The sequence below is a fragment of the Topomyia yanbarensis genome, chromosome 2 (genome assembly GCF_030247195.1).
Source record: "Topomyia yanbarensis strain Yona2022 chromosome 2, ASM3024719v1, whole genome shotgun sequence".
Taxonomy (NCBI): domain Eukaryota; kingdom Metazoa; phylum Arthropoda; class Insecta; order Diptera; family Culicidae; genus Topomyia; species Topomyia yanbarensis.
The window spans coordinates 122,532,221-122,549,392 of NC_080671.1; the positions used below are offsets into that span (position 1 = coordinate 122,532,221).

General features: G+C 39.8%; 1 protein-coding gene across 7 annotated transcripts in view; it reads right to left on the reverse strand.

The window, feature by feature from the left end:
- Positions 1-4,564: 4,564 nt before the first annotated feature.
- LOC131680124 (nocturnin) overlaps positions 4,565-17,172 on the reverse strand; it is a 94,643-nt gene continuing 82,035 nt past the window's right edge. For all 7 annotated transcript variants that reach the window (XM_058960847.1, XM_058960845.1, XM_058960844.1 and 4 more), the window contains 2 exons: positions 5,499-6,236; positions 4,565-5,436 (listed from right to left, as the gene is read on the reverse strand). In XM_058960847.1, coding sequence (XP_058816830.1) covers positions 5,296-5,436; positions 5,499-6,236 — 879 coding nt within the window. In that variant the 3' untranslated portion in view covers positions 4,565-5,295. The remainder of the gene's footprint in view (positions 5,437-5,498; positions 6,237-17,172) is intronic.

The window sequence follows — 17,172 nt, forward strand, 5'->3', positions numbered from 1 at the left end:
GCAGCACTACCCACGGAAGAACAGCTGGGCCCTCTTGAAGATGGCAAACCTCGGTCCTACGGAGAAAGAAGCGCCAACAGGAGGAACGAGATCGCGAAGCGGTGGAACAACTGTACCGCGTAAATGACAAACGGAAATTCTACGAGAAGCTGAACAGTTCGCGCAAAGGCTACGTTCCGCAAGCCGACTTGTGCAGGGAGTTAGACGGCAACCTTTTTACGAACGAGTGTGAGCTGAGTGAGAGGTGGAAGCAGTACTATGACGAGCACCTCAACGGTGAAGCAGCAGAGGACGAAGGTGGTATGGCAACGGATGTTGGAGCACGCGCAGAAGATAATAGGCCCCTGATCTCCAGTGTAGATCAACTACTCCACCGAGCCCCCACTGCACTGGGTAATGACCAAAATTTGGGAGGAAGAGATTCTTCCGAAGAAGTGAATGGAGGGTGTCGTTTGCCCAATCTACAAAAAGGGTGACAAGTTGGATTACTGCACCTACCGCGCGATCACACTACCTAGAACCGCCTACAAAGTCCTCTCCCAAATTCTATGCCGCCGATTGTCACCATTTGCAAGGGAGTTCGTGGGACACTACCAAACGGGACTCATGGGTTCTCGCGAACCAAATATTCGCGCTTCGGCAGAAGTGCCGCGAATACAACGTGCCCGCAGATCATTTGTTCATCGATTTCAAATCGGCATATGACACAATCGATCGAGATCAGCTATGGCAAATAATGCACGAGTACGGTTTTCCGGATAAGCTAACACGATTAGTCAAAGCGACGATGGATCGGGTGATGTGCGTTGTTCGAGTATCAGGGACACTCTCGAGTCCCTTTGAATCTCGAAAAGGGTTACGACAAGGTGATGGTCTGTCGTGCCTGCTGTTCAACGTTGCGTTAGAAGGTATAATAAGGAGAGCGGGGATAGACACGAGTGGCACGATCTTCAGGAACTCCGTCCAGCAGAATTTTGAGGCGATGTCGGAAACGCACATCAGACTGAAGCTGAAGCCAGCAGGATTGGAATTGCCATCAACGTTTCGAAGACAAAATACATGAGAGGAAGAGGTTCTAGAGACGACAATGTGAACCTCCCATCCCGAGTTCGGATTGACGGTGATGAAATCGAGATGGTCGACGAATTCGTATATTTGGGCTCAATGGTAACCGCCAACAATGATACCAGCAGAGAAATTCAGAGACGGATCTTGGCGGGAAATCGTGCCTACCTTGGACTCCGGAGGACGCTCCGGTCGAACCAAATTCGCCGCCGCACTAAGTTGATTATCTACAAGACGCTGATTGGACCGGTGGTCCTCTACGGCCACGAGACCTGGACTATGCTCGTGGAGGACCAACGCACCCTTGGAGTTTTCGAACGTGGGCTGGACACGTCGTAAGAATGTCGGACGACGACCCGGTGAAGAAGGTTCTTGAGGGCAACCTTATAGGAACAAGAAGACGGGGCGCACAGCGAGTGGATCGACCAGATAGAGGACGACCTTCGAAGACTGCGAGGCTGGCGACAAGCAGCAATGAACCGAATAGAGTGGAGACGGCTTCTGTATACAGCAAGAGACAACAAGGCTCCAGCCTGAACGGTAAGGTAAGTAAGGGTTATATTTGGTTCCTTATTTCAAGATCAGTTTCTATGTGAGTGTTTTTACGTATGTATTTTATGTGATCTTGATTTGATTTGATTTTTTTTATGTGGGATTCAGAGTAAATGATCATTTCCAACATCAACATTTTCCCAAAAACAATCGATATCGAACATATTTTCTGCGCATGCGTCGAGTACTCTACGATCACTCTGTTTCACAATGTTGTTTACAACATTGAGAAAGCCTTCTCGCTCAAGCAATCTATCTTGAGTGTATTCCTAGATATTGAGGGTGCTTTTGACAATGTGTCCTTCGAGTCTATTCTGGAAGCGTCATGGGATATCTGCATGTATTTCGGGTTGGATAAACGCAATGCTTAGTAACTGCATTTTTTGCTCGTCACTGCGACAGGCTGAGATACGGAAGTTGAGTATTTGCGGTTCTCTTCAGGGTGGCGTTCTGTCGCCTTTGTTATGGAACTTGTTATGGTTATGGTTGCCGACGGCTTGTTCAAAAAACTCAATGAGCTTCGATTTCGAAGCTACGGGTTATTCTTGCTCCCAGCGGTATTAAACTCACATTTAGTTTTCCGTGCAAGGCATTCCATTAGAAGATTCCCTCTCGAATGAAGTGTTTGTCTGGTTATATGGAAAGACAGCAACAAACGCAAGTGGTCTGTTACACTGACGGTTCTCTGATGGAGGGACGTGCTGGTGTCTACTGTTGTGAAAGAGATTGGAACAATCTCACTCACTAGGTAGATACTGTACTGTATTCCAAGCAGAAATCTTTGTGATTATGTGCACACAGTCGGCCCTTCAACTGAGTTTGTCCGCCAAAGTTATAAACTTCTGCTCCGATAGTCAGGCTGCAATCAAGGCCCTTAGCACAGACAAATCACGGTCCAAGCTAGTGCCGAACCCAAATCGAAAAACTAAGCAACACTATCTACCTTGTCTGGGTGCCTGGACGTATTGGTATTACTGGCAATGAATGGGCTGACGAATTGGCCAGGGCAGGTTCAGCGATTGACTTCGTTGGTCCTGAGCCCGCCCTGCCAATTTCCACAAGTTGGATAAGGGAAAAATACGGTCTTGGGCTTCGTCCGAGCACCGCAATTATTGGAGAAATTTACAAACGTGTCGCCAACCAAAGGCGTTTCTATAACATCCGTGCCCATTGATTTCGAAAAACCTCCTACATTTTTCGAAGCTCCATTGCAGCATGCTGACAAGGGCTTTAACCGGCCACTGCAAACTCAATTATCACATGGCAACTATTCAGCGCGTCTTTTTCATGTGATCTTTGTGAATCAGACTACGGAACCTCATATCATCTGGTATGCAACTGTCCAGCGCAATTGCGATTTCGAGTTTTCGGTCGTAATTACATAGACGACACCATGTTTGGATGACTGAAACTCAGAGACATACTAAAGTTTCTTATCCAAAGTGGTAAAGAGCTTTAGGCTTACTCGCAGGCGAGTTGAACTAGTTGTGAGATTAACTTACCTGCTGTTTGTTTTTGTTTTTGTGCTTTTTTCCACCCTTCCAATTCTACTTCCCCACACCTCCTTCTCCTTTCCTTCCGCTCAGCAAATGATGAAAATACACGGCAGGGTACAAATATCCGACTACCTACGGGGAACGCACCATTTAAGCCAATATATTCCGATTCCTGATTCCAATCAGTACACGCTGGACGCTCATCTCCGACGTTAGCTAATAGCGGTATCTGCGCCTGTGGCAACAGTTATCGTGATATCGAACATATTGTCTGGGCATGCGCCGAGTACTGTTCTGCCACATCTCAACTATTGGACCTCAACAATGTACCGGTTCGGGATGTACTGGCAAGTCGCGATCACCACTAAATGATCCTCATATACACCTTCCTGAAAACCATCGATATGTAGATTTAAAATAGAATCTAAAGCACGAACATGCGCATCTCGATGAGTTGCCGATCTGCATCTGAGCAGTCTTACGAAATCGATTGGAGTAATCCTTTGCTGGTCTAAGGAGAATCATCCACCGTTTCAGTTCATGATGTCTCCTGATGAAGGCCGTCCAACTCTGTAATCGATGTCGTTGATCTTCTGTTTGTGAGAAGCTGAGGGAGAAGAGAGAAGCACCGTCTTTTCTCTATCTCAGATGCCCAGACGTATGAATTCACCCCGAAGTATATTTGCCCTTCTTCTGTTTTAATTGCTGAATTCAATAATCTCCTTAAAATGACTAACTGTACGACTCGAAAAAAATACTTTTAATTGACTCTAAATAAAATCCAATGAGAGAATATTGAACGGGATCCCGAGTTTTAAGATGATTGTAAAAGTGTTCTTCTTAGTTTAACATAATTAATTGCTCCAATAATCTTTCTTGCTAAAATGGCAAATTGCATTACTCCTCTGAAACTTTATATAATTAATCCCCCTAATCTTAGTAAAATTATATTATCCCCTCGTGTATATCGAAATATATATATATATATATATATATATATATATATATATATATATATATATATATATATATATATATATATATATATATATATATATATATATATATATATTATATATATATATATATATATATATATATATATATATATATATATATATATATATATATATATATATATATATATATATATATATATATATATATATATATATATATATATATATATATATATATATATATATATATATATATATATATATATATATATATATATATATATATATATATATATATATATATATATATATATATATATATATATATATATATCTAGCTTTAACATAGCTGTAAAATTTTCTTAGTTTAAAAAATCACCTTCAAGCTAAGGCAAACGTTCCGCATCAAATAAACGAACTGAACAAAAAGTAGCAATTTTTGTAACGAAATTCATAAGACGAATTCCAAGGCATTCTTCGAAGATTAAAAAGTTTTTGGTTAATCTGTTGCTTGTTTATTTGGAAAATAACGCACATCTTACAATTTTAGCTACATTCATCATTTGTTTTGTCACTTACTGATCCTAAAGCTGCGTTTTCTTCCTGGTAGACCCATCAGTTTCACCTAGCTATCAACATAATTGACTAACATACGAACCGTACGCCATCTTACACTGCCTTGCTTTGTAGTAATGAAAAATATCGTGCCTCTTTTAAACTTATAATCCTTCAATATGGCTTATTTGTTATTTTGCCTCATAGAAAAGAAAGGAAGTTTACTTTCTGCAATACGTTATTACAACATCCGTCTAACTTAGGTCAATCGAGTTACACAATTAAAAGTAAGAAATAAAAATCGGGATTCAACTCTCCCTCTCGTTTTTGGGCAACCCATCAAGGGTGTACGCCTCATTTAATATCACAACTATTATCACAAGCTGTACAACTATTTAATGTTTTGTTTTCATTGCCGCCGACTCCAATCAATTGCATTGAATTGACTTCGGCGCTCGTCCTGCGTTGAATAATTGATTTCACACACTAACACTAATTGTTGAAGTTCTCAGTGGAAGAACCATGTTCAATTTGTAATTTGTTTCGTGGATTTGGCTTCGAGCATAGCTCAAGATACCTGCCTTATTAGCTAATTTGATACTTTCGGTACAAATGGTGATGTTAGTTTAATTCGCATCTTCTGGTGCTTTCATTTTGCTTACTCGTTATTAGGGCTGGTCACCATTGCTGGGTGCTGGCTGGAGCTCAAAATCGCAGCACAGCGAAAAGTGATCCGATGGGTACTGATAGCTTGGTGTTCGGTCCGGGCTTATCTCGTCACCCGACGGGAACATAAGGCAGTTCTTGACCTGAAGCGTAAGAATTGGATGAGATTAGCATTTTTTTTGTTTACAGCTAGGTTAATACTCACGGTGATTTGATCTTTGGAATAGAAAACATAGTCAATTGTGTGGCACACCTCTCCCTCCTCCCGAATCTTCCAGGTCGTGTAGGGCGGTTCGTTAGCAGCTGATAGTTCAGCTTTTGTCTTTCCTGTCGAGCTGATGCTGCAGTCGTCGTCGACACTGTGAATCGATGCTATGCTTGCTTTGTGTTGCAGAGCCGCCGGACACGAGGTGTTCGTATTCGCTGCATTCTGGTCAATTCCGTTCTCCGTTTGCGGAAGTTCCTGCGCCAATAGGTCAGAGTATGCACTCGATAGACCCAGAGGTTTAAAGTTCAACACCGTGCTGTAGATGGGTTCTATGGGTTCCGCATTGAAGTCACCACACAGTATCACCGGTCGCTTTTTGGCTAGTCCATCGATGAAGTAGAGCAGATCTTTGCCTTGTTCGTTTCGCAGCTTGGAGAGTAGGGCTCCTTTGCGTGCTTTTAGGTGGGTAGTGGTAACACAAATCTCCTGATTGGTGTCCAGTGTTCGGAACAGTGCAGCTATCGCAACCTGATTGCTCTGAACCCGCCACACCTCCAGCACCCTGGTAAAGTGGTTGATCATCTCCAGGCGATCCTTTTTGTAGAATACGGCACAGCCGTCCGGGCCATTGTTACCGTTGATGTAGAGGCAGGGCGAGTCTGGCTTCGGGAAGAACACTCCCTCGTAGTTTTGGGTGGCCAAGATCTTCTGGATGAACTTGAAGTGGTCCACTTCCTAAATGGATGGGTTAGAAATGGTACGATTAGTGGAATTGGAACTTAAACTGTCAGTTCTAGTAATAGCGCGGAATCGGGAGCGATATGTAATTATGTTTGCAGTGCAGTAATATCTTCAGTACATAACTTGCTAATATTTTTCTTACCAAATAACTAGAATAAATAGTTAGGAAGTTGTTTCTTGAACTATTAGATTTCTAAATTATTTCAACTTTCCGATTTTTTGGATTGTTGAATCTTTATATTCTTGATTTTCCACTTTTTTGGTTCATTGGTTCATAGATCTTTGAATCTTTCTGCTCTTTCAGATCTTTAACCCATTCATGCCCATGTTGTTTGTGGACAACAACGTTTTTAAAAAGCTATAACTTTTGTTTGAGGCGAGATTTGCTCACAAAAACAAGTATGGCTCATTAATGTAATTATTGTCTTTAATTTGAGTATCAACAGTTACAAGGATCAGCTCTAGAACTGAAGTTATTGCAATTAGTCTGATTGGATTCCCATGGAGCAGTGGTGCCAGGGACAGTTTACGTTGACGACGGAAAATGTTTTGATATATCTTCGTTATGGTGCAATATTATTGAAAACTAATAAAACTTATCAATTTAGACTGTCGTTGTCTACGTTTTCCACGTAATTGGACTATTGTAATTATTCTAGGAGAATTGTATTGAACATTAGATGGTAAAAATTGACCAGCTTCTTCTGCCATGGAAGCACCTATCTTTATGAAGATAGGCTTTTCGTGATTCTTGACCCCACCGTTTGCAAGGAAAAATAGTTTTGAAACCCTACATGCACTATAAAAAAGTTGGGAATGAAAGGGTTAAAACATCGAATTGGTTTTTTTTGAAATACGATGAAAAAAATACCGTAGGAATCTTTGGAGTTTTTAAAGAAGTGAGTCTTGAATCGTCGGATCGTTTGGTATTTGGATCTTTATAATTTTGTCTTTGACACCCAAAACTAGGCCTCAATTAGAAAATGCATCTAAGTGCAAAAAGGTTAATACTAAACAGATAAGAAGAAAAAAAACAACAAAGGACAGCCCTATAGGGTGGCACGAACAGTGGAGGTAGACCTACCAAATGTAAAATAATTTGAACAATTAATCCAATTAATGTGGTACTTACTTAATGGAAGGCACCGACTCAGTGACACTCCCATAATTACCACGGATTGGGTAATGGGTGGGTTGTTAGTCAGGATTCGCTTGAAGCAAGCAATGCGACTGAGAAGATATTTTTTTCGAGAGTTGTCCTTCTGAAGTTGTAGAGCTAGGTTCATGGAAGGGCTCACCATCAGAATCACAAACTACAATTGCAGACGAGACAGGCAATGTCGCTCACTAAAACACTGCTTAAGGCCAATTGCTGCTGGCCGTGATTCTGAATGTGATATTCATTGTACGGTTCAGATATGTGCGGGCGTAGAGACCTCGCGATCGCGTGTATCATCGGGAAGGAATTGAGCATTTGTACGTTAACGTATTCAATCGCATGGGCTAGCGTGTATGTAGCTACGCGTATATAAATTCTATTATATATCCGAGTGCCTTTCTCATATTCGCGTGTGTTTTGGATGATTGCGCTCGGACTGTGAATCTAATATTTAATTTTTGGTGCACGGCTCAGAAGTTAGAGAAAAATGAGATGTTTCATATCACTAGATTTCCCGGTCATGTCGCTATAGAAGGTATTGCATAGTGGATATGAGCTTCATTTTTTGATTAGTCCAACTGAATGTGTGGACCTAAGTTGCTAGGACGGAGGGTAATGATTTTTGGACGTGACCGATTCATGATCGCGCGAACACGGATGTTTGTAGGTTTGCGTTTGACGCTTCGTAAGTGCTAAAACGTTCACCTTATTACAGGTTTTTTTTATCAAGTTTGCGCGATCGCGGGCGTAAATGTGCGTTGTTGATCGCGAAGGACTTAAGCGTTCGTATATAAACATGTTTGTCGCGTGTGCTCACGTGCATGTGACTTTGCGTGTACAAAACACGATTTTGTAACCGTTTGGCCATTTACATATTCGTGTGCGTTTTTGGATGGTCAAGCCGACCGTCATTCTGATATTTAGTTTTCGATGTACAATTCACATTCTGACAGGGAGTGAGTTACCCCATACCACTGAAGTTCCCGATCATGTCACCATGGAACGTGTTGTCCAGTGGATATGAGAGCTTCCATTTTTCGATTAGTCAAATGGAAGGCATGGAACTAGTCTGCTGATAGCAAGGATAGATACTTTGGAAAGGTTCATACACAGAATAGAAACTTTTAGGTTCACGCTTGAGACCGCGTTTGAAAATTTGCAAGCGCTGAGGCGTTCACCTTATTACCGTGGTGTTATTATGTTTGCGATATTGCGAGTGTAGGTGTCGTGGATGGTCGCGAAGAGCATCAGCATTTGAATGTTAACAGGTTTATCGCGTGTATGTGACTTCGCGTGTATAATTTCGATTTTATAACCATATGGCGTGTATTCTTGAATGAACGCGTGCGGACCATGAATCTGATGCTTAATTTTTAGTTGGATTGGTCCAACTGAAGGCATGAATCTAGGCTGCTATGACCAAGATTAGATTTCCGGACGTGACCGTTTCATGATCGCACGAGTGGTAAGTTAATGCTTGTGAACTCATTTGTAAATTTATAGGTGCTACAACATTTACTTAACTACCGGGGCGTTTTAATGTTGGTGAAATCGCATGCGTAAGTGTGTGTAGATGATTGCAAATGCATGGTCGCGTTTGTGACCAGGTTTGTGTTATCACGAAGGGCACGAGCGTTTGTACGTTTGTACATAAAAATAGAATATAGTATAGAGATATAGTAATAAAAAAATCATGACATGCCAAATAAGTACAAAAAAGGTGCAAAAAGATTGATTAGAAGTGTATAAATTGGCCGATACTATTTTGGTATGCATGTGTAATGGAAAATCAAACTAAAAGTGCAAACGAAACAGACTAACGAAGTAGAATAGAAAAACTCATGTAACATGCAATCAAACTGCTTTAACTCGTCTATGCTATTGCTGACCGAGAATGGATGATTCACGTGCGTCGGTAAATTAATTGTACCATAATTTATCCAATCCAACCTTTCCGAATGACTCGAATCGAATAAACAAATTAAACACCGGAAGTATTAGCCACTATTCTATCATATACGCCAGTTCAGCAATTATTCCCTGACCCAACTGTCACAAATACTCAGACGACACACAGATAAGCTCACCTGGGTTCGGATCCCAACCCCAGCGCATACGATTAGAGATTTTTACAAGGGATTTTTCTAACCCCAAAAGAGGCAAATGACCCTATGACCCTAAGGTTAAAACCATTATAATCAAAATAAAAAAAATTAAATTACTTTAATTAGCCTGTGCACGATGACGAAGTCGACCGATAAATGGACACACAATGACCCCCCCTGTGTAGAGTGCCTTTTTGAAACAAATCGAAACTGCTCTAGCATAGCTTAATCTCTTCGCCAACCAAAATCTACGTACAGAATCCTCTTCACAGATACTTCAGTGATAACAAACTCTTTATGCATATTCCAAATTTGAAACGTCGGTATCAATAGGCTCATCACCCACAATCTGCCGAAAATATGTATCAACCCAACGCACACACAAGCAGGAAAATAAAAAAAAATATCCCAACGCAACTCATAAGCAAAACACACACACGTGGTATCGTGCAGTGTTGAACTCATTCCAGAAAAAAATTAAGGGTTGTGTACAAGACACGACTGCAGTCACATTGAAAATGCAGCATTTTTGGTGTGGCTTTCGCTTAGTGGCAGGGTTGTCACATTCACTAATTTTTATGAAGGTTTTGCAGAAATCATCGCGGATTATTATTATTTGAATATAACAAGCACAAACTTAATACAAGTTAATTAAAGGAATTTTCTAATTGAATTCTTTTTCCATTATATATTCGTCCTAATAAGGACGGTTTGCTAATAACTATTTTTCAGATACGGGACGAGAATCATTTAAAACAATTCCAATTCGAACTTATTCGGCGATTCGTTTCTGTTGCATACACACAGACGAACAGTCCTCTTTCGCAGCTCAGATCAAATGAGCATGTGACACCAGACGATCTCTTTTATCAACTTTTTGGTGCAGATGGAAGACCCTCCTTTTGTATGATAAATAAAAATATTTTCATCATTCTTTTTGGTGCGGCTTTCGCTAAAGGTTTTGCAGAAATCGTCGGTGATTATTATTTTGAATATTTGCTTATATTATGATTCAACGGTAAAGGAACAGAATTAACAAGCACAAACTTAATACAAGTTAAATAAAGGAATTTTCTAATTGAATTCTTTTTCCATTACATATTCGTCTTAATAAGGACGGTTTGCTAATAAACATGTTTTGGGTTACGGACGAAAATCCTATGGAACGATTTGAGCCTTGTCTGCACGACCAATATTAACGGTATGAACTAGCAATTCGCATTCTTGCTTCTGTTCCGCCATCGTCATTTGGAACTGCGAACAAAATCCTTCCAGCGGACAGATAAACGTTCCCCTTTTGTAGCTCGTATCAAATAAAAGTTCTAACAGCTATCCTACAAGCAACAGTAGCGATAACCTAATTGGTTCTGCCAGCAGAGCAGGCACGGCAATGAAGGAATTCGGTCAAAACTATTCCTTTTATATGAAGCGATGGAATGTATAGAATGCTTATGAATGTCGAGATGAGGTCCGTGTTAGGGAAAGCCTTGCGCAAATTTGTGAAAATTGAATACGTTTATCCCTATTTATTCCATATTTACGGATTTTTCAATAATGTGCTAACGAAATACACAGATCAATTTGATAACAATTTTTACTGGAAATTTTTAGAATCCATTGGTGTTCGAATTATGAAAATCCATCAACAATTAACAAAACGTAAGCGAAAACTTTGTCTATTTTCTTACGTTTTCATAATGTTTTCACAATAATACAGATTTTTCAATAGTGTATAATTGAAATACCAATTTATAGTTGCAACGAATTTTTAAGTTGAACTTCTCTGAATCGATTAGTGTATAAATGACGCAAATCCATCAATATTTAACATCGCTACAGTAATTTAAAATCATGCCACATTTTCGTGACGCTGTTGGAAATCAGATTAAAGTTTTACACCTAGCCCCAGCCCCATATAGTAGAGTAAAGCATTTTCAATGCTAAAAATTGCAAATCAAACACATGCAAGCCCCACACGGTCCAACTGTGTACGAGTCAAGGCCACCACTGTCGAAAGCCCATAGTTTCGGTAGTGGCGGCATCACCTCGCACAACACTGTGTGCGTACGCCCTTCACCCCGCCGTGGGAGCCGAAATCCTGCACGTACACGAGCGATTGTACTGATTGTACCATCTGGACGATATCGCTATGATGTTGCTCGTTTAATATTCACGCACGCGTCTCTATTTGTGAATTACCCGTATTTGATTGAGTTACTTAGGTATGCGTGTGTGTATATGCCAACGTTGACGAATATCCATGCTTATTGCACCATCTGGAATATAAGTCAACATGTTGCTCGTTTGGCAAGTGAACATCGACTAATACAAAAGGAGCACACGTGACCTCTATAATTAGCTTTCTTTCATGTGATAATACTCTTAGTTGCTCCTTTTTGACGATTCTGCCTGGAATAGGTGTGCAAATTTCGCATTTCACCGTCGTTTTCGAAGGATTTTCTTAAAATCCGGTTTGGTTTTATTTGTAGTAGTCGTACATTTTGCGAAATTAAATGAAAAACACGTGCACATATTTCTGATCAGATCAGATAGTGCAAAAATATTGCGACTTCGTTCAGTAGAACGAAAGTTATTCGCCTTTAAAAATTGGGTAATTCCTCAGCAGGAATTTTCGAAACAGGACCCCAGTATTGATACATTTTGAGTTTCTACTTTAAAAAGTTTCTGCTAACAGTCGTTTGAATCAACTCCTTTTGTTTATTTGACATGGGTCAATGCGCGAGCATAACTGAGCCGTGGGTCCTTTATGATGTTTAGAATATCCAAAATGCCTGTCGAGTCTAAACGCACCTTGCTGCTGTGTGTTAAGATACTATTCCTCGGCGGATCCTACCAGGGCCGGCGGAACACCTTTTTCCCGAGTGGGTAGTAAGATTCGGAGTAATTTCTCCCCGTAGTGACGAAAGTTCAGTTATGTGTAAGTAAAAATGAAAATTCCTTGATAATATCTAGTGGCTATTTGGAAACACGATTTGTCAACAGGGCTGTATGGCTGAAAATGTGTTTGTTGAATACAGATACTACAAATGTTCCACAGCTATATACCAATTACTCCACTCTTTTAAATTTCATTGCATTAATTTTACGTTCCCTGCTATAAAACCTTCCTTTCATTGGTGCTGGTCCGCATGATAGTGTTGGCTAATGGGGAACTATCTCCGACGACCGACATCCTTTCAGGCTTAGTGGAGGTCGGTTTCAATATTTCTCCGATGGCAAAAATAATGCCAATAATCCTCATTTTCGATGCAAATTTCAGTAATGTTTCGATTATATCACGCTTATATATCCATATATGTATGCATGTATCTGTGTATATACACATGTATATGTACGTACAGTAGTATGCATATGTAAATCGATATGTATATATTTAAATGAGTATATATACATGTACTTATATATTGTTTTCAACATATATACTTTCATCCCTATATACATTACTAGGCGTGATATAATCGAAATATTACTGTATATCTAATACAACCGGCCCCTGAATCAAAGACAAGCAATTTGATATCATCGATATATCGCGTGATCTAACTAAACAACACTCGCTCGACCGTGTACGAAAAAGTATTTCGTCTACGTACCCGCCTAGGAAGCAGAGATTGATGGTGTAGTCTCTGAGAAGGGCCTTAATTGCGAAAAAGGGAGTGGCTCCTTCCAGATCCCCGTGCTGTAGTCAGTGAATATTCTGGTATGCAAGCAATTGCGCTCAGTAAAAATCGAGGAGTATAAGATAACTTATTTTCCATCAGCCTCCTTTCGATCCGTTCGGATTTGTTCTTCCAAAATTTGTTCTTTTGAACGGAGCTCGTCCATTTGCTCGCCTTTTTGTATCGCGGGGCACGAACTGCCGTCGTTGCAAACAGTGGGCTCATTGTATAAATAAGGCATGGTGTGGAAGATGCGGAGAGGATCAAGAAAACTTTCTCTTCTTTGGAGAAACTCCGAATGAACATATCCCGCATATAAAATATACGGAGCAAAACTGAAGCATTCTTTTGAGAAACGCTGGAAAGAAATGGTAAAGAAAGCACCGGCCACGACTAATTTCTACGCTTCCTTGTTCGCTAAAGAGCGAGATTTTGACAATCCCGTTGAGGGAACATCTTCTAATGTGCTTATAAATTTTCGAAAGATGAGAATCATTTCCTCCCCTAAATGGCTCCTGGTCTCGAAAGCCCACATGGAATATTCAAAACTCCAACTGACTCTATATTTCGGTATGATTATTTTCCTAGGTTTTACACAATGAATTTGCATTGTGTAAAACCTGGTTTACTTCCGACGTAGATCTTCCTCAATTTTAACATTATTCGCCATGGCCGAGAAAACAATATTGAGGAGCGTTCTAATCTAACGCGCTTGACCAAAAGAGCAATGCGTCCACTATATCGGAACTAATCGAATAAAAATAAGAAATTCCTCCGGTGGAAGTGTACAACGATTTGACTGACGTATTTCTCAACACTCACTGCGATTAAAGGTCAATCAGATTCTGATTCCTGAAGGTCAAACGAAACGAACCCGACTCGAACAACCGTGGACGGTTTCCTACTCCGTTGTGAACAGAGTGCTCACTATTGTATGCGAAAAGGTTCTGGGAGGACTTTTTGAACGCCAAATCGCCCAAATTTTTCCGAATATACTCGACATTAGAAACGCGTTAACGTTAAACTGAACTGAAAACTGAAAAAACGCAGTTATTGGCACCGGTTCGTCAACAGATTAACGAGAGAAACAAAATTTCGTCTGGCAGCTGGGCCCTACGTTGTGCACTCGATTCGACCTTTGATCGGAATACACGGAACTGAGAATCCTTTATCGACGACAACAGCATTCCACGTAGATTCACATTCAAATGATAGACGTTTTGCGATAAAATTATAATAATGTATATAAACGTAATAATTGTTCTTCAAACACACAAGTTTATCTGACAGCAAAGATACTCACGCTAAGCATTCTCCCCACAAAACTTATGGTTTTATATTTACCTACAACCATGTCCACATCGTTACAGTTCCAAGTAGACACTTCTATCGATGGAGCATGGAAGGCACTCCTTATTTTCCTGGAGAAAATGTGGGCGTTCCTAGATTCTTTATGTTAAAATCGTTCCTAGATTCTTTACGACAAAATCGTTCCTGATTGCCTGATACAAATATTAGTTTGAGTTCTTTCGCATTGTTCTTTTACGGGTAACGAGAAAAGTGGCACTTAGATTAGAATAGTAATAAGAAGGCGAACACCTAGGCATTAGAAGCAAACATTTTTGAAAGATCGCACAGCTTTGACGGATTTTTTAGTATTGCTTGCCAGAGTACGCTCGAAAATAGGCAAATTTTGTGGGATAATTAGGAAGTTTAGGAATCCCAAATGCATCAACCAACCTTGGTTAAAAAGGAGGGATGGAAGTCTTCACTTCCTTCGGGTGGCATCTCCAGTCATATCCAATCATTATATGTTGAATGCGCATCTCTGGCGTATAGGGGTCGAGGACAGCGTTTTCTGCGCTTGCGATGACGGCTATCACGACATTAAACATGTTGTCAGGTCGTTCTTCTAGTGTTCTACACACCAAAAAATCTGAATCTTACGGTTGATGTAATTCCAAACTTGCCACAATCAACAAACCGTAATTGACGAAATGACGAAATATAACCGCGTTCTGTTTAATTTTACATGAATGATGTACTTTCCATGGGCAGTGCCATAAAATTACACTCTTCAACATTTTAAACAAACGCCAAATGACGGGACTCGGAAAATTCAGCAACATGTAAAATTAAAGACAAACGTAAAACTGTCATTTTTGATGCTCTTATATGTCATGGTCAGGAGACGTAAACTAATGCGATTTTTTCTAGGTGTGTAGCGCCAGATCTCCGGTGAACGAATACCTTCGGTCTGGTTCTAGGCCGAGATGTGCAGGCTATCCTTCAAATTTATTTATATCTTCTGTTTTAGTTGACTTGCTAACAGCTACCTGCAAAAGTGGTCCTAAGAGTTCCCAGCGGATCCAAGGAGGCCAGTCGGTGACCCAGTTTATGATGTCCTGATAGTGATCTTTCGTTTACCACAAAGCTACGAGTTTAATTTCTTTTTTCCCTGTCATTTTTGTCCGCCCTCTGCTCGCTTTCTCAGATACGGTCTTTGCTACTGATGTTGAAATCAGCAATCTTTTACCTTCCTTATAAAAAATCTACTGATTAACTAGTGATTATTTCTCCTTGTTTCAATTTTGAATCAACTGATTGCTCATGCTAAAAAATTACAAATTGTATATATTGTCCTTAAAAATATTTCCAACTGCATCCTATAGTCTGAATAAAATTGTATTAATATTTTTTGTCTATCGATCTGAGCTCCTTGTTTTAAGATATAGATGTGTGAAAATGTATTCCCACAAGTATAAATATGACAAATTTCAAACAAATCTTAATTATTACCCCATATTCTCAAGAAATTTAAATTGCAAAGCAAAGAAATTTGTATCTTGTTAAAATAATGCGATTGTTTTACATCGAGGATTTCCAATGCAAGAATTTTGTGCGCAAGACACGTGGTTAATCTCAGGTTTTGGTTTATTCCAAACTTTGGAGTGGGTAAATCCCCCCTTCGGTAATTTTCGAGTGGGTAGTACTACCCATACTACCCACGCATTCCGCCGGCCCTGGATCCCTCAGTTTGCCGTCTCTTACGTTCACGTCCATGTTGTCATAGTACTGCATTCATGTTGCACACGGTCATATGTTCTTATTTGTTTCTTGAGCTTACGGGTCGCTGGTATGTCGTCGCTGTTATGCTATCTTATGGCAAACGCCATTTTGGGGTAAACTGAGTTAGATATGCCACATTATTTGTCTAAAAAATCTCTACAAAGTGGCGTTTTCAGAATTTTGACATTCTGCTTGGTTACTGAGATATAGCGAAAAACGTGCTGAGAATTTTTTATTTCATTATCAAAATAAAAATATACAAATTGTGAGAAAAATGCAGTTTAAGTTTTAAACTGGAAATATAGCATATTTGGAAACACTGTATCCAAAAATTACTATTTTATCTAGATTCCCTGACTAATTTCCTTCAAAATGCATCTTACCCATTGTTTCTAGACTAAATGAAACCAAAGATAAAAATAAAAGTTAATAATTGCTGATTTTTTTCTATGGAAAATTTTCCATGCACGATTATAACACGCCATACAAATTTTGATATCAATACACACCTATGACATTCATCTCGCAACATAGTCAACCGATTTTCGTAATATTTGAGAGATTAATATAGAATAGATAGAAACATCAATTGTCTTCTTTGAATTGTTTATACCATAGTTTGTAGTTTCAATCTCAAACTTTAAAAATCGTTTTTCTCGAAATGTCCTAAATGGCGCTTGTCATTAAATAGCACAACAGCGACGATGTGGGAATCTGCCCAGGGAGCGTGACCAATGTTCGCTGAGTATATGTAACAATTTGGGATGATTTGCATTGGATGGCCAGGTAGGAAGGGATACGCTATGCTGGACACATTTTCACAACACGAACGCCGTTGCGAAGAACTAGAAAGGAATTCCTTCAAATATCTTCTTTAGCGATATTCACTTCTCCGTATTTTGACATGTGTTCTTTAT